The 27321-nt window shown below is 48.1% G+C and overlaps 1 protein-coding gene across 8 annotated transcripts in view; it reads right to left on the minus strand.

Annotated features, from left to right (window-relative positions):
• Nucleotides 1–27321, minus strand: part of LOC147209429 (nuclear factor 1 B-type-like) — a 61092-nt gene that overhangs the window by 22035 nt on the left and 11736 nt on the right. For 7 of the 8 annotated variants that reach the window (XM_086105341.1, XM_086105336.1, XM_086105340.1 and 4 more), the window contains exons 3-4: nt 3606–3662; nt 1770–1838 (exon numbers count right to left, since the gene is read on the minus strand). In XM_086105341.1, the coding sequence (XP_085961467.1) occupies nt 1770–1838; nt 3606–3662 (126 nt within the window). The remainder of the gene's footprint in view (nt 1–1769; nt 1839–3605; nt 3663–27321) is intronic. The other variant, XM_086105339.1, reaches the window with a different exon arrangement.

The raw sequence follows: 27321 nt of genomic DNA on the forward strand, positions 1-27321 counted from the left end.
TGTGTCCAAAATCTAGCATCGGGCTCCAGGCTCCGAATGCACGTCATTCTTGAAGCTGGACCTCTAAGAATGTCTCAGCAGCTCGACGATGGACAAGCAACCGCATTCATGTCTCACCGGGGAGTGAGGGGATAAATTCCCATGCGTCCGTCGACCTTTTCATATTCCAAGATGGCGCAGAAAATTAAAGGCGATCCAAAAAAAACAATAACATTCTGTCTGGTTCAACTTTCAGGGATTCTTGCCTTGTTCATGTACTGCTTTTTGTACACACAGAAACTCGTTTCCCCTTCGGTACACTTTGTTCCACGAGTACAGTAACAACCCTCGGCTTGAAAAAAAAAAAAAGAAAAAAGGAAAAAAAAGCTGGAGCAGGTTAACGCCGCCTGCTCTGAAAGAGGCCCAGGATTCCAGATGAGTGGAAGAGAGCGTCAAAGGCGGACGTGTCAATAGACATACGCAGCGGCTATTTACAGATGTGGTCCCGCTACTGCAAAGCAGACTGGCCCAACTGGATTGACCACAGAGCCCAGACTAGAATGTCAAAAGACAGCAATGTCCCCGTAATTTCAGCGAACGCACAGGGCATACTCGCAAATCCAAAAATCACAGGCGGCCGACATTCCTGAGCGTTCAAGTATGCGGTTGCCGCTCTGTGCGTGCAGGTCGTCCCTGAATGACATGTCATGCACACATTGTTCGACTTGTTGAGGCAGGTAAACTGCTTCGCAACCTGTAAAAATACCAATAAGTACATTCCTATTAGCCATTTATTATGATTTGGACTCAGTGATATGGAGATACCCTCATGATTTAAAAATAAAAACCGATATCACAGATCACACTCCTGTCTGCTGTCAAGCTATCAGACATTAGCAATGTTAGCTTCAGCATTACCTTTAACATGAGCCTCGTTACCCTTTCATGCATGAATTATGATAACCTATATCAGGATTTTTAAAGATTCATTCATATAGTAGAAGGACATTTTTGAGTAGCTGTCCACTGTAGCATTAGCTAGTAACATTAGCTTCCACATTAATTTCAACCTTGGATTTCAGTGGTAGTGTACCACCGTGCTTTCGCCAACGTCAACCGCACAAGGAACCACATCTCTGACCACAAGTCTTCCATTAGGCCATCAATCACCTATTGGCCAACGCAAGCCACTCATCGCTAACATACTCAACGTTTTAACAATCCCTATGAGTTATTGTTAAGCCTGCTTTCCTCAAACGCTTTGAACACAGGATGGGCTGATACAGAAAGACCTAAAAATGTTAGTTTACTATGCTGCTTTCTACAGCGTACCCGGCTATTAGCCTTTGGCCAGCATTAGCTAATATAGAAATTTTAACATACTCAACATTTTAATTATCGTCGTACCTCTTAACGTTACCATACAACGTTCAATTCTGAAGTTAGCGGCCAATGATACCTCTAACATTAGCTTAAAATGTTAGCGCCAACATTACCTTTAACGTAAGCTTCAACTGTTAGCTTTTTAAAGTGAGTTTCCGTTACATCCAATCTTAGCTTTTAGTGTTACCTGTCTCACATAACGCTATCTACTCCTCGGCTAGGAATGTTTTCTCTAAGAGGACCGACCGCCTTGCTACAATCAATCAATCAATCAATGTGTAGTCAATCACCTCACCATATCATGACATAACGATTGCGAAAACTGTGCAAATGTCAGAAGTGGGGTCCGCAACACTTGCTTTCATTCCATTGTATCGACGAGATGACACAAACGTGGTCACACTTACTTCTGGACACTCGAACCAGTTCCGCAACGCTGAACACTCCCGATTTGATGAAGCTGTCTTCCAAATAGACTGTCAATAGAAGCACAAAAAGACGTTCTTTTTAGCATTTTACCCAATAACATTGCTCCGAAATGATGTTCATTGGGTCAATGTGAAGATGATCCTGCGCTTGTCACTTTTTCTATCCAGAGTGAGCTGTAGATCTTACCTGGGAAACGTTCTTTCAAAGGACCTCTCATAATCTAAACACCGATTAAACAACTGCCATGTACTCTTGATTTCTATTGTTGTTCTCAACAATTTTACACCGAGTACCCGCTCCAAAAAGATTAGCTCTCAAAGTACCACCATAATGACCAACATAAAAATAAAATAAAATGATACCATGGTAATTGTTTTGTGCCCACAATTTATGGCTTGTGGAGCCCAGTGTCAGAACCATTGTAGTTTTTTTGGATGACATCACCTTGATTTAATTGAGTAATCCAAACGAGTCAGAGTATCTCACTAGACTCACAACCGTGGCAGCGGCTCACTCGATTTGAAGGTGTCAGTCTGTCCCGGGCGGGCTGTCGGCCCCCGTAAATTAGCTTCAAATGTTAGCATCAACAGCAAAGGAGTCAAAAATCAGTGCAGCTTGGCCCCTTGCCAGGGAGAAAGGCAGCAACTTAGTTGGCACCCACGGGTGGCCCCAGACGCAGCGGGTGACTCCGCGGCTTCCGACGGTCTCCCGAGCCAGAGTCGTTGGCTGGGTGGCATGTTTATCTTGGCACTCGTCTTGGCGGAACCTGCTCTTGAGGTAGCTAATGATACTTTCAAACTATCGTTCCACCACAATGGCCTGGAAACAAGAGTACCATTAGGGAATATTTGGGGTTTGGCTCCCTTGTGCCCTTTTATATTTGCGCTTGAATTAGGACCATTTAAATGTCCATCTTTAGTAGTAGTTAGTCTTCATTCGGGGCGTGGGTGAGTTGGAACCTATTCCAGCTAACTTTAGTCAGTGTGCTACCGTGTCACTGCGAATGCACAACGTCACAAATGCGCATTCAGGTCATGCGGTTTGTTAGCTACCGTGCTCAATTTTGGTTCACGGTTAATGTAAGATGTCACAAAGGCGCGTTCAAGTCACGATGGTTAAGTTAGTGTGATCTTTGCTAGTTTGTGCTAACAAACAAAATGTGATGCTAACAACAGCCTTAGTTGAGGCTACTTGAAGAACTGAACAAGAAATGATGTTAGAGTGTTAACATAATAATCCAGTGGGACGCTAACAATTTAGCAGTGGCTGTCCTTGTTGATGCTCTCGTAGCGTGGCGGCGACACCCTGGACGTGTCGCCAACAAGCATCCATTTTCTCGAGGGTTTTTCCTGATGCGGCTCGCAAGTGAGCCGGAGCCTATCCCGGTTGACTTGGTCTCCCCGCCAAACACCACGCAGCAAGGCCGCATCCGCGATGCGAACCCCTGACGTCAGAACGGCGCGTCAAGCGTGCTAACCACTCTTCCACGGTGCTGCCAATTTAATCAACTTGTTATTACCAATCAAATTTTATCTCTGCGCGGGCCATGTCATTTTAAAAACGGCGCCCTCAGCAATGATTTTAAGTTGCAATTACCTTGACACCAGATGTGTCTCTTTGACTGCAGTTGCTATCGCTGTGGCGCTCTTTAGTTTTATTCGTGAGGCGGTTTTTCACATGCTCGTCAGGCACATTTTTAAAGTCAGCAAATTGGGAGAACAGGAGAGGGTGTGCGTCGTGTGTGCGCACTGAATTAATGGCGGAGGAACAATAGCCCGGTGGAGTTGAGGAAGGATGACTGGCACTCGACATACCTGGAAGAGGGTTCTTGCCTTGCTCATTGTTACTGGGACTTCCTGACTGCTGGGAGTCTGCAAGTACACAGAGACGAGGAGACGAAGGGGGTGGTAAGTGGCGGGGAGAGCAACAACGGTTGAGGACAATAGCTCGATTTTTATACGAAGCAAAATAGAAAGGAGAAAAAAAAAGGGAGGGGGAAAAAAGTAGATATGACGAGCGCGCAATGGAATCTTTTTCCTTGTCAAGAAGAGAAAAGAACCAAGACAGGTTTGCACAACCGTGAATGCAGCGTCAAAGCAAAAGCCGCTCGGTGACAGTTTGGGGGGGGGGGGGGCGATGCCCCAAAATTGGCCAAGGAGGTTTGCGGAGTGTGCAAGGTATGAACCGGAGGAAGTGAGGGTAGGGGGCCCGGGTGGGGGGGACATATGAGGCAACATAGGTGGAATTCTTTCCACTGAGCTTTTGTTGTTCATCTCAAAGACTCGATGAGAGGGGACTTTTTCTTCATTTTCACCTATCACATTTCACTTGGAGAAGGGAAGGCCAAAATATGAGAGAAAGCCCGAGTTTTGGACCACTAACATACATCATGCAGACAAGCAATTCGAAATAGAGATAAGAGGAGACAGAGAGATAGCGATAGAAAGCGTTAGCGACAGAGAGATAGAGAACGTGAGAGAGTGAGGGCCTGAGCTCAGAGAGCTAAAGACCGAGATAGATTTGATCCTGACAGAGAAACAGACATCAAATGACAGACAGATAAAGAGAAATAGAGATACATAGGGAATAATACAGCGATAGAAAAGGAAATTGATAGAGAGAGAAAGTGACAGAGGAATGACTGTTCAAAATGGAAATATTCCCTTTTTTGTTCACTTTTTTTATTCGTTGATCGGAATCAATTGGGTAAACAATTTATTCGAAAATCTCAAAATACACAGAAAAGCGAAATAAACACTTTTACATCAGGCAAACCAAAACAATTCATTTTATACACCGAAAATGGAAATGAGTTAAGCAGCAGTATTTCTTCAAATCATGTATTTCTTTTTACACGTACACACAATTTTTTAAATGATTTTTTATTTTAAATAATGAGGTCAGTTATTATTGTTCCAAACAGCTTTTGTCATTTGGTGGAGACAGAAGCCGATTGGCCCGTGCAGCCTTTTTTGGCGCAGGATGGGTGTGGCTGCAGCGCGCAAAATAAAAAAAAAAGGAAAAAAAGAGCAGATGGCGGCAGCAATTAGAGATCCCAGGCAGCATCTTCCAGCAGGAGGCCCCACTGCGGCACCGGGAGATGCCACCTGGATAACTCAAGGTGGGGTGCAAACATATGACGGCACATCTGCCGGGCCCGGAAACACCTCCTTTCTCGCCTTACACGGTGCACCTTTCACCTCGTCGTTCCAACAATTTCAGCTTTTGACCATCCGTGCGTCCATTTTCCGTACCCCTTCCCCTTTGCCGTTGTTGTCAATGGCGACTTTCGCCCTTGTTAGAAAAGTCGTCCCTTTTGGGAATTTAGAAAGAGCCGCCCACTTGAGGAGGAAGGATACGAAAAACAAGAGCAGGCAAGACTTCTGTTCTGATATTTACGAGAGCACCGCGTATGACTTTTCGGCAAATTCAAGATGACGGTCGCGCATGAATATTTTCAAACCAAGCAGTGATGAGAGTTAGCACGTGTACAACTGGTGAATGAAATACCGTACTTATATCCCGTGGCTAGCTAGCACGGCTAACATCACTTTCCGCTCTGATGTGACTTCACAAAGCGCAGCAGAGCCGAAAGTACTTGCAGCGTTTTTTACCTGTATTAAGGCAGGTCAACGCGGCTAATCGGCATTGACTATCGTCAGCGTGTTTCCATCCTAATATCAGGCTAAATCACAAAGCGGAGAGGGGCAGAACCTACTCGTACAGTTTTTGGAATTCCATTAGGCACCCCCCCCCCCCCCAAAAAAAACATTTATTAATTTTTTTTCATGTAAGAAGGAAGGTAACATGGCTAATTAGCATTGGCTAACATCAGCTTGTTTCCGCTCTGGCGCTACATCACAAAGTGCAGAAGAGCAGAAAGCATGTTTAATACATGTTGGTGTTCTTTAGAAGAAAAAAAAAATCACTTGCTTGATTTTCTTTTTTGCTTTTTTTTTTGTTAAGGCAGATAAGGCGAAACAGCAACGGCTACCATCAGCTTCTTTCCGCTCTAACGCGACTTGACGAAGCGCAGAACGAGCAGTCCAAAGCTGAGGCCAATATTGCAAAGCTCTCGACGGGGACGGACGGGGAGCTGACATCATTATCTTTTGTTCTTTTTGTTGTTGATTTTTTTGTCTTGAAACAGAAACACAGGCGAGGGGGAAGCGTGTCGAAAACACGTCCTGTGCACGAGTCCCGGCCAATCCGATAGTCTTCAAATAAACAGTCGGCTAACCTGTAAATAAACAGTTGCGGTCGAGAGGGTTGGGCTTTGCCCTGGGAGCTTGGCAGGGCTCGAACACGGCACACACACACACACACACACACAAACACACACACACACACACACACACACAAACACACACAGGGCTGTTCCAGAAACAACATTTCTTGGCACACTTCGCTCTTGCCACTTGTTTAAATAAGCAAACGTGAAGGAAGTGAAAATACAGTCTGAATGCCATTATCTCCTGTTGCTTGGCAAGAAAGGAGGAAACAAAAAAGAGCTTGTGGCTATTCTGGATGGGAGTTGTTACACCTTCTTGTCCAGTGGGATACTTATCATAGCACAGCAATGATGAGGGCAATTAAAGCTAATTGCAACAGAAATCTGGCTCGGCAAGAAAGTTCCGATCAACTTGTGCCATTCCTCCATGCCCAAGTGTGTCACACGCCTGCATGTTGGGATCACTGATACAACGCACGCGCACGCGCACGCGCACACGCACACGCACACACACACACACACACACACACACACACACACACACGCAAACCGACCAACGATCAATCCCCCCCCTCCCCCCAGCATTCCCATTCTGTTTCCATTCAAGCGCACTCACACACTACAGGATGTGGAGCAAATTAGCCACGGAGTTTAGAGCTGCGATTCCCAACCGCGGTGCCGGGAAATGATCCAATTTCATTACTCTATTTTATTTACCACCAATACGGTATCTTCATTCTCCTAAGAAAAAACAAAACACTGTATATATATATACAGTATATATATATACACACACACACACACACACACACACACACACACACACACACACACACACATGTTAACCACACACCAAAGGGGAAGCATAAAATCTATTGAATAATGTGTACAAGTGAAAATAAATGAATAAAATAAAACCATGGCCTTTTTTTTCCGTGAATGTTTCTGATCTGTGAATGAGTGTCAATGTCATTTTCATCAGCACTTCTATTTTGTGTACTTTGGAATGATTTTGCACCGCAGATCTGCCATGGTGGCAGCTGTGGCAATTTTGCGCTTCATGTCAATACATTTCAAATTTACATGGAACACAATTGAGGTTTGCCTGTTTTTAAGATGAATTGTGCCGCACCGGTTTAAGCCATAAAATAAAACTCCCAACACATTGTAAATGTATTTCAACAGAAAAAAAGAGAACTGTTTTAGGTATTACTGAAAATACTTTTTTATAGCATTTTGGTTTGGTCAGGTGCCATTTTTAAATATAAATATTTTTTCTGATTGTAAAATAAGTGCCTTGTCTCAAGGGTGCAGACCTTTATATTTCCTTCCTACAATCGACTTTTTAAACACAATGGAAATGTAATCGAACACAAAAAAAATATATTGCAATCATAAAATGCATGGAAAATACAAAGCAATCATCAAGTCAAAAACGAAAACATTGGTTTTGTCGTTTCAGCCCCTCCCACATGCTGTCATGACATTGGAACTTATCAAAACACACTTTTTTCAAACACACGGTCAAGATAATTTATCACAAAAAAATGTTTTAGAGGAAAGTCTGCAATACCGAGAGTAAAGTACCGGTACATACTTTTGACTTTTTGTGACAACTTATTTGGTGGTAGGCTGTGAAATACTTCCAATTTTTTTTTTATATCGACGATGTGCCTTGGCTCTCGAAAGGTTAGGAAACACTGGTTTCAGGAATGGTTTTTTTTTCCAACGGCGGCCCGCGTTTGTAAGCCACAGACACGTACAGATATCCTCCCCCCCACCCCACCCCAAAAAAAGGTCAGCACGCGGAGATGCATACCGCTGTCGACATTTCAGGAGAAGCCTGCCTGGCAGCCATTTTATGCTGAGCGGGGTTCTGTGCACATGTATAGCACTGTGGCTGCCAGAGGCCTGGGTCCCGAGCCAAGACGCATTTCAGCAGCGAGGAGGAGGAGGAGGCGGCAGGGAGGAGGGGGGGGGGCAGACTTCCCAACAGAAGTCGGGAACCAGCGAGAGGGCCAGAAAGGATCTAGCTAATTACGCCGCTCCGATGTGTAATGTTTCGACAATACAGCTGCTCCCGGGTAAATATTTGATGTGGCCCCGGCGGACTTTGGCGGATACGAAGGGGCCTCACCTGGAAACGGTCACGCAAGTTAAAAAAAAAAAGTGCTCTGGCTCATGCGTTACATATGTGTGTGCACACGTGTCCTCTCGTGCTCCTGCTCTCCATCACTCGCACTCGCCGCTTTGGCAACAAGCTCACGTTGTTCAATCTTCGCCGCGCTATCCAAATCTCCAGATATCTGGCCAGATATCGCATGCGGGGATTTGCACTCGGGATAAAGTCAAAGTCTCGAGGACGTTTTAGAGCATCACACTTTGTTCGAATTGAGGAAACAGAAAAAATAAAAAATAAAAAATAACCAAACCCCCCCCAAAACAAAACGCAATTCAATGATTTTTCTGAATCATTCGGCCCTCTTTTGCCAGACTCACACCGCAAACATGTCAAACAGGAGAACGGCAACGGATTCATCGTTTTGTTTGGCCTCTGCCTAAAATGTAACAATTTGTGTTGCGTCGCCTGCTATTATCCCCCCCGCACCCCCGCAAAAAAAAAAAAAAATCATCATTTTTAACGGCCTTTGTTTGTTGTCTAAACAAAGCGGGGCCTTTATCGGGATGAGCCGCGAGCCCGAACGAGGTGAACAAAAGGAGCCGGGTCGAGGAACCTTCAAAGCCCGACGCGTCGTGCCAGCCATTGTGTGCCAGGCCTGCCAACTGGTGATGCCCCCCCCCCCAGTCAAGTGCGCCCACCCCCCACTATGCCGCATCGACATCTGAGTGCCAAGCCGTTCCTTGCATCGACGCATGTCTGCTATTCACTGCCAACCCAACCGACCTCAAAAGGAAGCGAGACGGAGGTCAGAGATACCGGGAGGGGCATTCACCACTTCATATTTTCACTACGATTTAAAAAAAAAAAAGTCAAACTATAAGACGCTACTCTTGGATGCATTGTGTCCATTTCAGGGACACACAACAGCTGTTGTCGTGTCGGCGGCAGAACAAGGCTTGAGAAAGAAGAAACAAAGCTCGAGTTGCGATTAATTGTCCACACTGACAGAGAGAGAGACGAACAAATTCATTTATTGTTAAAAAAACAAAAACAAAAAAACCAGTGGCTGCCTTGACTTAGGAGCGGGGCTAATTGATTTTCAGAAATGATCTAATTGCCATTTTGTTTCCCCTCAATATTGCAATTGCGATCGGAGATGTGATTCTTTTTGTCAAGGGACGACTTGAGGAAATTCCAACGAGCACGCGAGGCCGGCGAGCGGCTGTGCGGCATCCCGCGGCCGCTCAGCCGCAGCGTCCGTGTGCCACGCAGACAAATTGAAGAACGCAAATTGGACTCGGTGGCTCATTCACTCCCCCCCGCACTCTGCACCCCTCTCATTTTCTCACTGTGTGCTCTTTTGCTGTTGCTCGACTTGAAAATGACGACCCTTCGCTTGTCTTTGTAGCATTTGGTTTTTGATGGACTTTTTGCTCTGGGCCCAATTGGACGTCTTGCAGGTGCTTCGATTTTGGACTTCCGCTGCTCTGATGGTTGTCATATTTGTCTTATGGTGGTGCCCTCGGGGATGAGTGACCTGACGTGCAGGTTTTACAGAAATCACAAAAAAAAGCCAAATAAACAACGAACTTTTTGTCCAATTTATTATTTTTTTTGTTTCTGCTGTGAAGTTCAATACTAATGGACAAAATATTGTAAAAGAGTCGAATGCTCTGCCTGTAATTGTTGTCTTTCTTGTTGTCAGCGTTGAAGGACCCCAATACAAGTTATTTTATTTTATATCAATGTCATCAGTTATCAATTTTTTTTTTTTCGTGCCACCAGCCTCCAAAATCCAGATCGCTCGGCCCGTCAACATTTCATCCAACCAGAGTCTTCAAGCCGTTGACCTGAATTAGTCGCCATTGAGTGTCAAACTAAACAAGAGCCAGAGAATTGCTCGGCTATTTGAAAATGCCAAACTAAGTTGCCCGCTAACATATCCTGGAAAATCTGGTTGACAAGCCATCAGTTAATTGGCAGTTTTTGAACCCTTTGGCTATTTCAAGGCAAATGATGGACAAGGTAAGAGAACGATACCCGCGGCCATATTTTGTTGTCCTACTTCTTCCTTTCATAACTTTGCTGCTGTGATTCGGGAATTTCTCCATTGCGAGACTAATAAAGGTTTTCTTATCTTATATATATTCTCTGTCCTCTACGCAAAATGACTGTATAGTGGTAGCAGTAGTAGAAGAAGTCTTTTCTATAACCGTCGATGACAACGGCGCCTCCCGGTGGCCAAGGCAGAAGGCGCGGCGCACTGAAGTGGCCCAACTGTTGAATGCTCGATGATGATCTTACTTGCCGACCGTCAACGACAGTCGGACCTTGCTCACGATGAGAGAAGGCGAATTTCCCACCCTCCCGCTCAACACATCACTTTGCCCCCCCCCCACCCAAGTCCCCCTGTTCCCGTCGAGACGCGCAGGTTGGGAAGCGTCTCTGTGTTGGCGGCCTCCCATACCCATTGCCACTCAAGCAGCGGGGGTCCGCCGCATTTGTCTCCTAATTATCCAACTGTACGGGGGGGTTGCCCAGATGAAAGCGGCGACTCACAGAGCTCCTCTGTCAAAGGTCTGTCTGCCCGACCGGGGGGGCTTTTCTCTGCATCTCTCGGCCTTGTCCTCTTCCCTTGTGCTCATGTGCGGGGCCGCCCAGCGCACCTCCTCTTCATGGCGGCGTCCCTAAAGGAATGCCTCCGCCGAGCAGAATCGCCCACGGCGAACGCTCGTGCACAAGACGCCCCCTCATCTAAGGGCGCCCCCCCACCCCCACCCCCCACCCCTGCGACCAGCCGCCCCGCTGCTTCATTCACAACTACAAAACTGCAGAAATACCCCCCACCCTTATATCCTCAAAGACTTCAGACCTCCACCCCCCCCCCCCCCCCCGCCGCACCCCTTCGTCCTAGTGTGTGTGTACCTTTTTGAGTATTTTTCTTGCGGTGAGATTTTTCCAGCGGATGTGCCTCAGCTCAATAAATGTGTCATAGATACAGCAAAGTCTTTAATTCACAGCGCTCGGCAGGATTTGTGGAGGCAGATGCAAACAAAATATGTTTGGGGGTTGTTGTTTTTTTTTTTGGGGGGGGGGGGCCCGAATGCTGACTTGAATTACGGGCGGAACATTTGACTGCTTTCCAATACTTTGTCCTTCGGTATTTGTTCAACTACAACAGAGAGAAAGGTCAGCAAAATCAGCTGATTTTTGTTTTTTGCCAATGAAATTGTTGAATGAATTTTTTTTTTTAAGGGGAAATATGATTCTTTCTTTTTGTGCTGTTGTCGTGTGTGAATGTGAAACCAAAAAGAAAAGAAAGAATAAACAGCCTGTTTGTTTCCCGCTTTTAAAAGAGCCATTTTCTTGGCCATCTGACTAATCGTCTTTAATTGCGTCCTTGCGCTTGCAAAGGCAGCAAATCCACCGTTCAATACTTCAGCTCAATTTTTGATCTTTCTGTCTCCTTCTTCTTATGGCCATTGATTATTGATTGATGATTGATTTTTTTACACCCAAACATATTGAACAAAAGCCATAGAAAACGACATTCAAACATTTAACCTCGCCACAAAAAAAAGGTTTTTTTTGGGGGGGGGGGGGATTTCTTCCTCTCTTGTAAAGTGAACAGAACAAAAGGGACAAAGTACTGTCAACAGTCCAAAGGTCTGCTTTTAATTCAAATTATTTATTGTTGTAAGCGACCAAAAAACCCCAAATTAATCTATTCATAATTTTTTTTTTACATAAATGAGCCGATTAATGGGTTATCAGAATTTAATTCTGCCATATATTGGCTCCAGAAAAACCCTTACCCACTAACCCGTAGTTATATTAATCAAAAAAAACTTTTCCTGTCGGCCGATTCAAGGTACTTTTGTATTTAAAAAAATAATAATAATAAAAAATAATTCTCCTTCAACCGCATTTCATGAAATATTGTATGACGTCGAAAAACGTTTGGCAGTGGGCGCTGATTTACAAAAATTGGGGGATAGAGTGTTTTGGGTTCGGAACTCGTTCAAGTGATAAGTGCATTGAAAAATACGATATTTAGCATCGCCCATATCCACATTTAAAAAAAAGACGTTTTTTTTTTTTTTGCAGCATGCCCCTCCCCCCACTCCCGCCGCTTCATTCCCAAAAGACTTGTTCGCCGGGGCCGGCTCACTCCGTGGTCGCGCGCCTCCTCTTTTCTCCTCCCCGCGGCCGCCTCTCTCCTTCTTCTCCTCTTAACGAGTGGCTCGGAGTTAATGGACTGTTTTGGCTGCTCTCCAGACGGTGAGTGTCACCTCATTAGCCTATGGCGGCTCGCTCCCAGACTGCTCCTGGCGCGCAAGGAGGAGGGATACCAGCGCGGGATGCCATTGGTCATCGCTGGCTCTGGCCTCAACCCTCCCGTCGCACCCCCACCTCCTTCCCCTCCCGCCGTCCTCACTCCCCTTCCCAGCGCTACCATGAATGAGGATACACGCATGCATAATTCAATCCAAAGTCTGCTCACTTCTCTCCTTCCTCCTTCTTGGAGGTTTGCCACGACGGGAAGAAAGCGAGTGCCTTGGCGACGCGACCGACCGCCCGACCCTGTATGGACCCATTCTTTGTCCCCCCCCCCCCCCCCCCTTCCCCCACCCGCCAACTGAATGGCAGGGTGGCAACAGCGGGCCGATGTAAATGCCAGCCGGGCCCCTGCCAGTCAATTACACCGCGACAAAGCTAATTGTTTGTGCGGCTCCACCATCGAGGCGCTCTTTGTACACAGCGCAGATGTGACGTGGCGGCTTTCTCACAGGCCGGCCCCGGACATCGGCGACTCCAAACGTGCGGCGCACCAAACGCTCAGGAAACGGTTGTCCAACAAGTGAAAAGTGGCCGCTTTCCCTGTCGGACAAATGGCGGCTGTCGCCATCCCAACGCCGGCCAATCGAGCGCATCATCTTGCCTTTCAGTTTTGCCCACTTGACACCGTTAGGGCAACTAATTCCCTTTTTTGTTGTTGTTGTTGTTATGAAAACATTGTTGGATGTTTTTTTTCCGTTGAAAAAAAAAAAAGTTGTCATATGAAGAAAGCCCCATTCAAAACACCGATTTACATTTCATTCTGGAAAAGACACCTTTCATTCACCCCAAAACAATTGGCGGGACTATTTCTGTTGTAATAACCCCCTATTTTAACAAAAAAAATAAATAAGTGACACAAAAACCATGATTTCCGTCGAAGTTGATCAAAGTTTATATTGGGAACAAATTGCTGCAACCAAACGGTTTGAATGCTGGTTTGGCAAAAGGAAAGATGAAGCGGAGGGAAAAGAAAACAGCACAAGTTGTTTGATATTGTGTTTGAACACCAGTGATTCAAATTTACTTTTCGCTGAAAAGGAAAATAATCGGATGTTCCTCAAGGGCCAGATCACAGAGTGCTCTGCCAATGTGAACATTTAAAATCTGTGCCAATTTTTTTTTTTCATGGGCAAGCACCTTTTTCCCATTCTTTCTAATTTCTAAGTTCAGGCAAAACCATCTTGAAAAGCTCGTCTCGTTTCACATATAACGCAAAAGGTACAACCAACGGCGATTCCATGAGAAGGCCCTCCAGCGATACGTCAGCGATGGCGGCGGCCAAGAGGAGTTTCCCACAGGCGGAGCCAAGGAGACGGCGGCCGCGCCAAGAGAAGCGGCCGACCGGCCGGCTGGGCGCCGGGCCGCCGCCCCCGACCATTCCCTTTCGACCGCCTGGGGCGACGTGCAAACGCACACCTTGGACCGGGGAGAGGAGCGCGATGGGATGGGTGCGTGCGTGCCACCACATCTAAGAGCGCAACTTGGCCACAAACACACAAAGAAAACAAAGCGCGCACTCAGTCAGATGATTTTGCTGGCACGGCTTCCCTGGAAATGGGACATCGGGCGGGAAAGGGGGGGGAGAGCGCAACCGCAGAGTTTAATGTGTCATTACAAGCATAAAAACAGACTCGCGACATCGCCAACAGATGTACTCCTGCCATTACGCCGAGGGAAGGCGACGGAGCTGCAGGTGCAAATCAAACACCCCCGTCGAGGTTTCCCTGCGTCGGCTTAGCACGCTGCTGCATCAGCGTTCCCGCAATCTGCTGTTCGGACGCGCGGCCCTGCGAAGAGGCCGGCTGAAAATCCGGCAAATGCAAACGCGGTCAACGCTCATTATTCCCCGGGGTCAGTGTTGCAAATTGGGGGGGGGGTTTCACCGAGGGGTGGACTCACTTTTGTGACCGGCGGTTTGGACGGAAAGCGTGAATGGCGCACTAACCGTTTTGCGATACTGTGTGTGCGTGTGTGTGTGTGTGAGAGAGAGAGAGAGATGTGCAAACTGGGCGAGTACTGATAGCAGGTATCGGGCCGATAGCAGTATCGGGTACTTGTGAAGGCTGCCAATATCAGCAAAGGAGACTTTAGACGAAAAAATAAAATTCAGACATCGAGCCCTCCTCACCAGTAGCTGGCACCACACGGCGACAGTTTGACACTGAGGTCCAATCGAAATGGATTCTGTCACCTGATTTCAATATTTGGCAGAAATGTTTTTTTTTGTTTTTTTTCTTCGAATGATCAATTTTTGGAAACTGTACATCGGCTTACAGCAAACAAAAATATGAATTACGGGCAGAACATTTGATGGTTTTACAATACTTTGCACGTTAGCATCCGCTCAAAAGTATGAAGGCATGAAAAAGCCCAAACTGAAGAATTGAGCCTTTGATTTCGACGCGGCGCATTAGTGTCACGGTGAGAGAAGTCATGATGGATGCACCAGTGGCTTTGCCGCCTAGTGCCGACTTCGACATCCCGAAAGTACTCACGGTATCGGTACCCGTCAACCATCCCTAATATTTACATTCATTTTCATCAGCGAGCGTGGAAACAAGCCGTGTGCCGATAGCTGCCCGACTGGTGCGTCAAACGGTCGCTGCTAGCGAGGCGCGGTCGCTGCTAGCGAGGCGCGGTCGCTGCTAGCGAGGCGCGGTCGCTGCTAGCGAGGCGCGGTCGCTTCCGCGCAACCGTTCACGACTTCCGCTAATGACTCAGAGTCGGGAGCGTTTCAACTCGCGAGCTTCCGAGTTTTGCAGGCCGCACGGCCAGTAAAAGCCCCGAGCCCCGCCACTCTTCGGCTAATGAGCCCTCCCCAGTCCCAAGGTGGGCAGGGCATGGCGTCTCCCCTAAAAAGCGTCGGCTCGGACCAGGTGACGCGTCATAAAACCAGTTCTCACATAACTCCAGAAGGAGGGAAAGCGGCCGTGCCCGCTACAAGGACACGTCGCTGGCAGGCGTCCAGACGCCGAGCGGCCCGTCGCCCGCAGAGACCACGGCTCGCCGCAGCCGGGACGTGAGCCTTTTTTTTTTTTTTTTTTTTTTTAATGGGGGCGCTCTCCTCAGGCCCCCAACATGCGCAAAACACGCAGTGCGCCGCTTTGGCACCTTGCCGGAGGTCGCGGCGCAAAGCTCGTCGGACAGGTTGAACGGCAATGCCAGTCTTTGACGGGGAAAAGTCAACTGAGGAGAGACACACAACCCTGCCAGACGAAGGGGGGGGGGGGGCAACGCCGAAGTGTTTCGAAAGTATTCTGATGTGGTCTTGATCGAACGGATTTGGGGATTTTTTAATTATTATTTTTTAAACTCTGTGACTTGGGAGTCTGGAATGTAACTTGCGCTTCCTTTCAGAGAACCTTTGATGAAAATGTTTATTTTTTTTTCATACATGAATTGTAACCAGCCACATTTATGCAGCGTGTTTTCACTTTTGCCTTTTTTCACCCCCCCCCCCCCCCCCCCCCAATAGTTGAGGAGTGCAGCTTCAACGCAGGTCGACATCGCGACGTTCCCACGAGGCTCCGCGACGATAATCTCGCAAAATATTTGCCCGGATGACGCCAGCGCCGGAGCTGCGTGAGGAAGATGACGCGTTTGTCCCCCCCCCCCCCCCCCCCTCACCCCCACCCCTGCAGAGGCCACTCGCCTTTGCTTCCATTCTGCGGCCCATCGCGCCTCCCGCCAGCCTGCGCCTGCGAGGATGCGTCCTGCCGCACGGCGGGAAGCCCAAGGCGGGACAGGAAGCCAGCTTTACATTTGCAACAATTCGATACCGTCGGCTCCGGTGCAGTTCAAGCTCAACCGAGCCACCTGCACTACCTCGCACGCACGCAAGCACACACAATTGACTTACTCGCGCTTCAGTCCACATGCGCACACACACACACACACACACACACACACACACACACACACACACACACACACACACACACACACACACACACACACACACACACACACACACACACACACACACACACACACACACACACACACACACACACAATATTAGACAGTGCCCCTGTGCGCTTTTCCACTTTCGCCACACTTGCAACGCACTCCAATTAGCCACCTCTCAAATTGGACCACAAGCCACAGCGAGATGGCACCGTCATTCGTGCACTTCCTGTTTGTGATGGGGAGCGGGGGGGGGGGGGGGGGGGGGGTCAGGGGGCGCTTGGTCGGTCCAAGCCACAACTTGGCACGACCACCCCGAAGGGAGCCGGCAGGCAACAAGAGCAGCGCCGTCCAATTCAGGGGGGGGGGGGGGGGGGTCAGGGGGCGCTTGGTCGGTCCAAGCCACAACTTGGCACGACCACCCCGAAGGGAGCCGGCAGGCAACAAGAGCAGCGCCGTCCAATTCAGCCACGCCTCATGTTGATGTTGAGAAAGTGGAAATTGTTCACTATCATACGGATTCATTTATTGGTTGCACTGGTAAAAATTTTTTTTTTTTTTTAATTAAAAAAAAACGGGAAGAAAAAAAATCATCACATAATAAATTGCAATATTGGGAGTGGGGGGGGGGGGGGACTGCAATTTTGAAAAATGGCTCAGCCCTACTAATTGGACGCGCTCTCGAGCAATCTGCTGAAAAAGTAACCTCCTTCGAGAAAGTGCTCCCAAAATGGCACGGAGGCCCCATCCCAAAGGAAGGCAGTACATCGGGTGGCGAAGGAGTTCTGTTGAAGTGATGCAGCTCAACTGCGAGACTGGCATGTAGTCGCGGTGCTTTTTCATCTGGAAGCCATTTTCTTTGTCGGGGCAACGTTGTTACGTTACGTTGCCTCCTTTGCAAACTCGCCGCTCACAAACTTTACACGCGTACAAAACAGACATTGTTCCATTTCCTGTGCACTTTTTTGGAGTGGGAAAACCAGCGCGGCCCTCTCACAATGTGCAGACTTGTGCGCAACAAGGTGACTTTTCTTTCCTTTTTTTTTTTAATCAGTTCAGCGAGAATTACACAGATCAGATGACACCATATGGAATTCTTTTTACACATAATGTATTTCCTTTGCAGGCGGTGTGAAAGGCGAGGCCTACAGGGAGTCCTCTTTAGGCGGAGGGAGAGACTTAAAAAAAACAACAACAAAAAAAACAACTGTATGTATGGAAAGGAGGAGGTCTAGGGGGAAAGTGGGGAGGGGAGGGGTCAGGGGGGGGGCGTTGAGCAAGGGGCGGTCCAAGCATGCTCAGCGAAAATATGCCTCATGCACTCGTTGAACTTGGGGCCTTCGTGGGCTTCTCCGAAGGTTACAGGAGAGGCCTGTGCGGAGAGGAGCAGGAGAAAGAAGCCATGCATGGGCGCTCCACACGCAACACCTTTTACACCCGAGTCGGCACCCGCACCTCCACCACCACCGCCTCAGAAGGGAAAAAAAAAATAAAAAATCCCCCAAAACACCAGGCGCTCGCCCCGCGGCATCCCAGCATTTCTTCGTCTTCTTCTCTCCACGGCCGAGCGCGAGTGTCTGTTGCTCAGATAACAGCGGCGGCGCGCAATCGCCTTTGACACTCGGCTTCCTTCCCTCCTCGGAGCCTGCCAGAATCCGAGCCGCCGAGCCGAGTATCCGCTCGCCCCCCCGCCCCTCCCCGCCCCACGCCCCACTCTCCCTCCTGCCTCGAGTCCTCGGCCCACACAAAGGTAGGAAGCGGGGCGCATTGTGGCGAGGGCCACTAAATCACCTCGCGTTTTATCCGCCGCGCGTTTTAGCACCGACACAACAGGGCCTTGCAAGGAGCTCATGGAACGCACGCTTTTTTGCTCGTCAGGCCGTGTAGAATCACAGGTCAGAGGTCAGGTGGCATGTTCGTCCACAGCGAACGCTTTCCAGCGCCGGAGCGCAGAGACACGCAAAAAACACTAGAGGTCGTCGTTAGGGTTAGCCTCGAGGGGAGCTGTTAACTGCCAAACAGCAGAAATGGAAAATACCTCAAGGGTGTAACTGTAACCCCCCCCCCCCAACCCTAACCCCCTGCAAACAAAATCCACGTTTGGTACGTTATCTTGCTTTCACCGTACCGGTTTTATGGAAAGGTGCAGGTGAGGACACCATCATTCATCGAGCCTGGGCAATGAGGAGAAAATGTTCCAAAAGTTGAGCTTCGGCTCCATCAATGTTTTGGATTACAACCCCCACCCCAAAAAAAAAATCGAATGTTTGAAACATTCTTTGCTTTGCGAGGGAATTTGGGGGGTAAATTTCAAAATTTGCCTTGTACAGTTGGCAAGACCGCAGGTCACGCTTAGCTGGTCTTAGCTTAGCGTACGATAGCACTGACTATATGGCGCACAACTGATAGTTTCAAGCCGAGTGCACCACGAATGGAAGCTGACAGCTAATTAAGAGCCACGTTCACGTTCAAGGAGCTGCGCTTAACGTAAACGCACACGAACAATAATGATTAACGTCCTCATAACGGCAAAAATTCAGCACTTCAATGGCGCAATGCATGCTAGCGACCGAAGCTAATATGAGCAACGTCGTCAAATCAAAAATACATCAACAAAGTTTTGTTTTGTTTTTCTTCACCACAACCGTTGACAGTTTGTTTGAATGGTCATTTTCATGCGCGAAGGAACAATGTTTTGTTTTGTTTTTTTAAATCACAGAATGTGTTTGTTTCAAAGCCTTTGTTGTTTAACTCATTCACTCCCAAAGACAGATTTATATGTCTTTTCACACTCCACAACCTTCAACCCTAGATCCTTTTTTTTGGTCAATTTTTCCAAGACTTGGGGTTAAAATAAAATAAAAAGGGGTCTAGTACTGAATGGGTTAAGTGTTGACCTCTTTTATATGATTTGAAAATGAAACGTATGGCGATGCAGCCATTTTTTGTCATCCATCTGGTTAGGAAGCGGACGGTCCGCACGGAGGGTCGGATCTGGCCACCTGCGCCACCCGGCTGACCAATTCACCGTGAGGTGCGTCCGGAGACTTTTGTACACGGCGTCCCCTCCGGGAGTTCCAATCAGCACGTCGGAAGGGAACGGTAAACAATGGAGCGCGTTCGAGTGGCTTCACCCCAGCGGAAGAGGAGTCAAAGGCCAGCGGCTAGTAAACACCGCGGCTGAACGAACTGGTCACTTTGCCTTTCCTCAAGAATTAGCAGACCGTTAACAGCTCATAAAAGAGCCACTTCTCCCGCTTTACAACAGATTAAAGCTGCTTTCCATACAAACAGCACGGCAAAAAGGGATAAACAGCGGGCCGGGACGACTGGCGTCAAAGCACATGCGGCGGGCCAAGCGATATCGCCTAAAAGCAAATGACTGCCAGTCGCGAGATGCCGCAGTAAACAAAAGAGTCCCGACGACGTCACATCGCGGCTCGGATGTCACTAGAGACGGCCTCGGCGACGTAAAGCTGGCGGACAAAATGAAGAGGGCTGCACTTGGTGGATTAGTTTCTGATTTATAGCAGTCTGAGAGTGCGAGGAAAGGAAGGAAAAAAAAACCCAAAACCATCAGGCGGCGAGGAATCGAGCAGGATCATCGAGGAGCATTTGAGGCTGCGAACCAGCCTAACCTGACGGAGCGGCGCGCATTTGCCTAAGGTAACCCCGGCAACTGAAGCCTAGCCAACTGTAAGCGTGCGGCCGCCTTTCTCACCGCTTCGTATGCACGGAAGCGCCACCTCGGGCATCGGCGCTTCAGAAAACACGGGCGCGGCGTGGCGCGCTTGCGTGCGGACACCCATCGTCGGGGGTTCAAGTTGACGCGGGAATGACGAGTAACCGACACGCGCTTACAATTGCGACGTTGGCCCAGAGTAACACTTTCAACTTGCAAACATTTATCATCGGTTCAATTTTGTTGGTCGTAATACAGGTGGATTTAGCTTGCTGTTAAAAATACGAGGGAAGAGGACCTGGAAAAAAAACAAAAAAACAATCGCATTTTAAATTGCAATCGCAGTATTGAGAGGGAAAAAATGAGCGCAATGAGAGCGTTTTTCAAAGGCCCAAAAACTGTTTGCACGTCAAAAAGAAATATTTCTGCTTCTTCTGATGTGCCATTCCTGGCCACTGGGGGCAGCATAACGCAGCCGTGCCGACCCAACGGATAAAGAACATGTGCCTATGAGTGCCAAATTAATTAATCAACAACTGCTCTGACAATCGATCGATCGTTTGGAAAAACTGTCCAAAGTCCGATCTCAGCCCCACAACAATAAATATTCTCATTTTTCACTCGTCCTCCACAAAAGCACGACAGCTTATCGATGTTTTGAATCAAAATACGACATTTGCAAACATCGGCTTTTATTTTAGCGGTCAACATGTTGGCAATTTTCTGAATGTAATCGATTTCTGTTTGAGCGTTTTCTCCACTATCAATTTTGAAATAAATGAAAATGCAATTGTTTTTTTTTTTTTTAACCAATTCATCGGAAAACGTGAAAGATGAATTAATGATTAAAATAATGGTCAGTTGCAGCCCTCTTGTTGTTCCAACATTAGAGTTTTTATTATTCTTGGCTTAAAGGATGATGACGCTGCAACAATCCATGCTAAGTGTTAGCCTGCCAATGGCCGCCTCCATTATGTGTTAGCATTAAGCTAGCGGGGGCTAGTTGTTTGGCGGTTTTAAATACATGATATGTAATTCTCTTCTCTGTGTTCAGTTGGGTGAAGCGATCTCAAAGGAGCTGGACAAGTGACGGGACTCCGAGGGGGGGGGGGGGGGCGGAAGGGCCAATGAATGCCGACAAGTCCTCTGAGGTGTGCCGCCAAATCGAACGGCCGTCCATCCCTTCTTGATGCGAGCATCTGAACGTGTGCCGCCGCGAGCTCGCGTGCCTCGTTAGCGACTTGCCGGGGTGAAAGTAAAGAGCCCCGCGAGACATGAAAAGAAATCGCCCAAAAGGTTGGAGTCTTAATCGGGGGGGGGGGGGGGGGGGGGGCTCTCAAGGCACACTGCGCGACTGTCACTTGAGACATGAAAGCGCAGCCGCCGCGTTTGGTTTACATTAGCTTGAAGTGCTTTCCACAAGGCGGCTGGGGGGATAAGCATCGGCCTGAGCTTTATCTCTGACGCGGCGCTCTATGGAATATGTAAACACCGCGTGCAATCAGCGCTGCCGGGAACGGCAGAGGAGCGCTCGAGGAAGCGGCGTCGCCATGCCAGCCCGGGGGAAACATGCTGTTGATCTTATCGCTCATATCAGTTTGACATTGTCAAATCTTGAACAATCTCCCTTGGCGCATTTTGGACTCTGGACGCGAGTTTTGTGGCCGACGATAGCGTTTTCAATTTGGGGCACCAAATGAGGACCTGACCAATATGGATGGGTTTTTGTTTTTTTTTAAATAAATGAGGCTGATTATGATACGGCACTCCAATTCAAATTTCAACGAAAATAAGACAGAAGTGATGGTGTTTGTGTACCAGTGGCCCTCGCACCTCCCACCCTGCGGACTTGGGCACCCTGGCTGCTTATCTTAGGCCACCAGTCTCAAACTTTGAAATTGGACCGGCAAATTGGTGCCGTTGTCAAATCCGCCTTCTTTCATCTCAGGGGGTTGGCGAAGGTCAAGCCTCTCCTTTTCTTAAGAGCCTTTTGAAACAGTCATTCATACCTTTGTCACAAATGTTGGCTGCATGACGAAAATACATTTGACTTTGGCGTGAGCCAATCCTCCATGAAGCATCTCCAGTTGGTCCAGAATGCTGCCGCTCGCCTCTTGACTGGTACTCGTGTAAAGAGGGAGCACATCACTACGACTTTGGCTCCGTTTATCGAGTTCTTTTGCAGATCCTATGATTTGACCTGACCTTTCTGAGGTCCTGCCCGGTGCCTCGGGTCTGCTTGGGACCAGACACTAATAGAGGCACCAAGAATTAAGCGAAGGCCTCGAAGGGATCGAGGCTTTTCCGTTCAATGTCATAATCACCCCCCGGTTACCAATGTCAAAATGTTGGGGTGGGTACGGGGCTCCGTGAGTCAATTTTTGAAGTTTGGGTTCTCCTGCACAGGCAGGCTCGCCCGCAGTGTGTTTTTCAAGCTGACAAAACCACACAGTGTCAACACCAAGACAACAAGATATCAGCCGTCCGCAGCCCACCGCCGTCAACGACTCAGCATGTGCGACACCATCAGCCTGGGAACCCCCCCCCCACCCCCATCTGCCCCGCAACCCCCCGGCCACATCCACAAAGCCAAAACGAGCTCCCGCCACCACTGCCGCCGCCGCCGTTCCTGGCTCCTGCTTTCAATTTGACGAGAGCGGGCCCGAGTAATAGCTTCAGCGTTTTGCGGTCTGCCGACACATATGGTCCGTGCAGCCATTCGCTAGACGGGGGGAAACGGCCGTGCGGTTACAGGCGCCGGCGGGAGGGGCCCCCTGGGCTTTATTAGGATCTGCGGTGCCCAACCACAACAAATGCCGCACTGCTCCAAGTCTGAAAATGTTGGATATTCTCAAAATCAGGTGCTTCCGCCGAGGATTGATGTTTGGATCTGGATTTTTTAAATTTATTTATTTTAAAGGCCAGTTTTTCAGGTATTTTTACTCGAGTACTTTTTTTTCTGACACAAAATTATTCTTTTACTCCCGACATAAAATTGTAAAAAAAATATCAGAATACACGTTGGGGCTTCATTGTCTCTCGTTACGTTGTACACGAGATGAGGGTGGCTCATTGAAGCGTTTCAAGATAAACCCAAAAAGTAAAAAATAAAAATCAATCAATTATGACTCCAAACTCTAAAAACTCACCATGGTCATTTATTTTGCTTTTTTTTTTACAGTGAACACAAACTCGTAATCAAAAAATAAACAGCTGAAGCAAACACGCATGACCTCCGAGTCTTCTTTTGGCTCCCTCAAAGTGATATTCTACAACAGCCTCGCATTTCTTGACGCTGAGAGCGTCAGAGCAGGCCCGAAAGGACACTTTCAAACCCTATTTTGGAGACGTTTGGATGTGTTGAAAAAAGATACGGCCGATAGGTCTCCAATTTCCACCCAAACATGGTGCAACTGTAATTATCTGCATCCTCAACAAAGTGGTGAGCAGGCGCAACAATGTCATCAACTAAAGACAATCTACGAGGGGATCGACCGATATCCCGGATTGCGTCATCGCGACGACCTTCCACCTTCGTCCGTCTGTCAAAAGCGACGCTATGCGAGGACTCGGCTCCAAAGTCGAGCGGAATGAGACCCCGGGCGAGAAAATAGAATTCGCTGACCTCATTCTGACAAGGCCAGGGGAGTGGAGCATGGGACGGGGGTGGGGGGGGGGTCTGGTTTCGCAATAGCGCGCTTGTTTATACAGGTGGTGGGCGAGTCGGGTCCGAGGCGCACCGAGCATGCGTCTGGCCAAAGGTTGTTGTCATGAATATTCTGCTTGTTTTGGGTCACATTGGCGAGTTTTTAACGTTCGGCACATGCGAGTGTGTCCGTGTCACCTTTCCCTTCAACGATTGTTTGCATTGCTCGTTTTTTTTTCTGTTTTGTTTGCATTCATTAACTTCTTTCGTAAATTAAACAACCATCAAAGGTGCCCCAGGGCTAATTTTCTTTTTTCTTTCCAGATATGAATAGGCAAATGTTTAAAACAGCCCCCCCCCCACCCCCACTGAAAAAAGGTTTGAGGGTGGAAAGAGTGCATCATACTTGTGATAAATAAATGATTCCTTCTCATTTTTCATGAAAACATTAACTGCCTCCTAAAAAAGCATTTTGTGTCGGTGTAAAATCGCAACTTTTAAAATATAGGCACAGTGGTTGAATGGAAGACATTTTTTGATGATATAAATCAAAAAATAGTTTCATAAATTGACACATTCAACATCAACTAGTATGTTTTACTTTATCAATCTTAAGATGTGTAAGCAAGATCGATGAGGCTAAAATGAAATAATACATTTACAATTTTTATCTGTTAATATGCAGAATGAAATTAGATTTTTTTAAGTCATTAAATAAAATGTCAAGTCTAAAAAATATGCTTTATCACTTAAAATGTGAAAGCAAAATTATTGAAACGGTATTTTTCATCATAATTCACTCATTCATATTGCATGATATTTCATTTGGGATGGGCGAGCATTGATACCAGATATTGATATCGGGCGGATACCAGCCTTATTTTAAGGCGGTGACACTCGTGGAGGCTGCCGATACCAGCCACTGATACTTAGGGTAAAAAAATAAAAATAAAAAATCAAGTCAGTTGCTAAACTTTGGTGGTTTGACACATCGGCGAACAATCATCTGTGGCAGAAAGAAGGCTCTTGGTTCACTTTTTGGGGGGGGGGGGGCTAAGTTCTTTCAGTGAAATTTTATATCTCTAAAGTAGGCAAGCTTGGTATTGGTGAGTACTGAAAGAGTAGATACTCTTGGTAAATAACTGAAGAAATGGTTCCAAATTTGTAACTATGAACGCAGACTCAATGCAGTTTTTACCTCACCGCTGCAAGTCGGTGTGCGAAAAGCGAGGGGGGGGGGGGGAAACCCAACCCTCTGTCACTGTTTCTGGCTGGGAGGCTCAGCAGGATTACAGCTGCTTTCTTTGCTGGTGTTTTACAGAGCTCCCCAGCTTAAACACTCCAACGCAAACAAAGCATAAGCTCACGGCATGGGTACAAAAAAAAAAAAAGAAAAAGGAAAACATTTTGATCGACGACGGTGCAAAAGGGTCTTCTGAGGTGAGGACCAAGAATTTAGGTCAGCGCGGGCGAGACGAACTCGCTGGAGCCGCTTGCTGCAGCCCGGGTGGAAATAGCACAAGAGGCCGGCGCGAGGGAAGGCACTGCGTCACGCCTCCCGATCTGATTCCAGACCTTTGCCCCTCCTCACACGCGCGCGCGCGCTCGCACTCAGACAAGTTCATCCCATGTCGGGTATGGCAAGCGGGACACCAACGTCACCATATTTTGCTGCTTCATGATTCTACAAACTTGTATAATAGTTATCGTCAATTACACACGCATGGACACACACACACACACACACACACACACACACACACACACACACACACACACACACACACATTTTGGCAAGAGGGTTACACACTCAGTGGATGAGTGGTTAGCATGTCGGCCTCAGTGCAGGGCGCTGGATTGATTGGATTCGGGCTTTTTGCTTGGGGTTTGCATTGATGTACTTGTGCCCTGGGTGGGTTTCTTCCGGGTACTCGGTTTCCTCCCACATTCCAAAAACGTGAATAGCAGGTTGATGCAACGCTCCAAATCAGGAGTGTCCAAGCCATTTATTGTCCCGGGCCACTTCGGAGTGGTGCCTTCCCTCGCAGGGTCGTTACGACGGCGACACCAAATCACTTGTTTTTGTTGTATAGAGTCAACGCTCATAGTTTGTTCACTTATTGTTCAAGTGAGTGTTTACAGGGGAACAAAATGATTGCAAAATCTCAATGTTATTTATTCCACATCTCCCCGGGCCTGCGTGGGTTTTCCCCGGGTACTCCGGTTTCCTCCGACATTTCAAAAACATGCGTGGCAGGCTGATTGAACGCTCCAAATTGTCCATAGGCGCGAGTGTGAGCGCGGATGGTTGTTCGTCAATATGTGCCCTGCGATTGGCTGGCTCATAAGCGGATCGAAAATGAATAAATGAATGAATGACAATTTGACATTTCGGTCCAGATTTGAGCGAGCAACATGCAAGCTGACACATGTGATTTTCTTTCGCAGGCCACCTAAAATGACGTGGCAGGCCAGATCTGGCCCCCGGGCCTTGAATTTGACACTTGTGCTCTAAACTGTCCCCAAGTGAGACTGTGAGTGCCAACGGCTGTTTGTCCGTGTGTGCCCTGTGATTGGCTGGTGACCAGTTCAGGGTGTACGCCCCAAAGTGCTCCGGCACGCCCGCAACGATAAAGTGCTGCAGATAATGGATGGATGGATGGATGTATAGGTGACACACACACACACACACACACACACACACACACACACACACACACACACACACACACACACACACACACACACACACACACACAGTAAACAGCCTTTATTGAGACATGAGTGCTTGTATAAACACAGACAAGGCCTATTGAGAGTCCGGGGACTGAGGTGAACAATATGGGGGGGGGGGGGGGGGGGTGAAAGTAGCTGGACGTTCCTCATAGACGGTGCGCACCAAATCCAATTATCAGAGGCACGGCATTAACATTCCAGCAGTCTGGCAGGTGACAGCTCTGTTTTTTCACCCCCGCCACCCTTACATTTCCAGCATGGGAGCGCACAGTGGCGACTTGAACAATACGCCAGCGTACACATGCAGCCGCGCAGCCCCTCCGCCGGCCCCCCCCCCCCCCCGCCCAGTTCCTCAAAGTATTGAGACGTACAGAAGACGGGCAGAAAAGGGGAGGGGGCATCAGTCAATGGGGCATTCTTCTGCACTGGCTCTCAGGGTGAGAATAGGTTGATCGCTGATCAAATCGCTTTGATTGCCTTAATGTGTGGAAGGGTGGGGGGGGGGGCCCTCCGGTTTTGTTTTGCGCCCCCTCGTCTTTCTCAAACAGTGCGAGCTTTGTACGGCCCCGGGGTGCGTTTGTTGCGTACGAGACGGCGTTGGAGGGGAAAGTTCAACCGCCCAAGACAAACAATGTTGCTCTTCCCGACGCTTAGCATACACACACACACACACACACACACGAGCGCTTATTCGGGAATGCGGAGCGCTGTGGCCGTGAGCGCCGGCGCTCCGCGCTCCGTTCGCGACAGTTGTTTGGAAGGTTTGCGTCGGCCGCTTTCACGTTATATGTTCGCGCCAAGCTAGTTTGTTCGTCTCGCCATGCCAGCAACCAAAGTGGCCGTTGTTGGAAGGTATACAATCATCG

Source organism: Hippocampus guttulatus, chromosome 2, assembly GCF_054856545.1.
Source record: "Hippocampus guttulatus isolate MCC_2025c chromosome 2, RoL_Hgut_1.0, whole genome shotgun sequence".
Taxonomy (NCBI): domain Eukaryota; kingdom Metazoa; phylum Chordata; class Actinopteri; order Syngnathiformes; family Syngnathidae; genus Hippocampus; species Hippocampus guttulatus.